Raw genomic sequence first — 877 nt, 5'->3', positions numbered from 1 at the left:
TTAGCTGCATATTCGACTTATCCTCCTTGTTTTGATCCTCAGTTGAGGAATTTGTGACTTGTCCATGTCGATGATCTTGCTTCCTTCTCTAGGCACATCTGCAAAGCTATTCAGTTCCAAGTCTTCATTGTCTAAAGCCTGATTTGCAAGGAAACCTGCCAGTTTGTTGCCTTCTCTGAAAGTGTGCATGCTTTGACCTTGTATAAATCTCAGGCCCTCTTTGATGTCCTCCACAATGTCCTTTAACTCCCATGGTGTAGTCCATGAACCCTGCAGAATTGAGGAGCACTGGGGAGTCTGTTTCTATTTGTATTTGCAGTATATTGTTTTCCTTGCAGTATTTCAGAGCTTGTTTGATTGCCTCAGCTTCTGCTTCTGTATTTTCCTTGATTCCAATGTCCTTGGCTTGAGCATACACCAAATCTCCTCTGCTATCTCTTATACAGAAACCATATGAACTCCTACCAGGATTGCCTCTACTTGCTCCATCTGTGTTGCATTTCAGTCTTCCTGATAGTGGCATTCTCCACAGCACCTTAGCATAATAGAGTTTTGGTCTATATGTGCTAAGTTGCTGATACATTATCTCCCATTCATATGATATCTGCATCCACGGAAATCTCAGCTTCCCTATATGTTGTAAGTTCTATTGAACTAATCATCCTATGCACTGTGATGGTATCTCCATGCTTGATTGAATTTCTTCTCTTCCATAGTTCCCACATAATAAATGCTGGCATGGCTTTGAACATCGGCCTTAGCTTTGGCTTAACATTTGCAGTCCACCATGCTAGAATTTGTTGATGCAAGCTGCTTCCATTTGTTGTAACACCTGCATATGAAGTAAAATACCTCCAAAGCTTTACAGCTATGAAGG

The 877-nt window shown here is 41.3% G+C and overlaps 1 protein-coding gene across 1 annotated transcript; it reads right to left on the bottom strand.

Moving 5' to 3' along the window:
• LOC132612928 (uncharacterized) lies at nucleotides 1-583 on the bottom strand. Its single transcript, XM_060326997.1, has 2 exons — nucleotides 362-583; nucleotides 1-270 (listed from the first exon to the last, which is right to left on the bottom strand). The coding sequence occupies exons 1-2, from the start codon at nucleotides 581-583 to the stop codon at nucleotides 1-3; spliced, it is 492 nt and encodes a 163-aa protein (XP_060182980.1).
• Nucleotides 584-877: the final 294 nt, after the last annotated feature.

The sequence above is a fragment of the Lycium barbarum genome, chromosome 10, assembly GCF_019175385.1.
Source record: "Lycium barbarum isolate Lr01 chromosome 10, ASM1917538v2, whole genome shotgun sequence".
NCBI classification, from domain to species: Eukaryota; Viridiplantae; Streptophyta; class Magnoliopsida; order Solanales; family Solanaceae; genus Lycium; species Lycium barbarum.
Note: the sequence above shows the minus strand (reverse complement) of the source record. Positions and strands in the feature narration are given on the sequence as shown.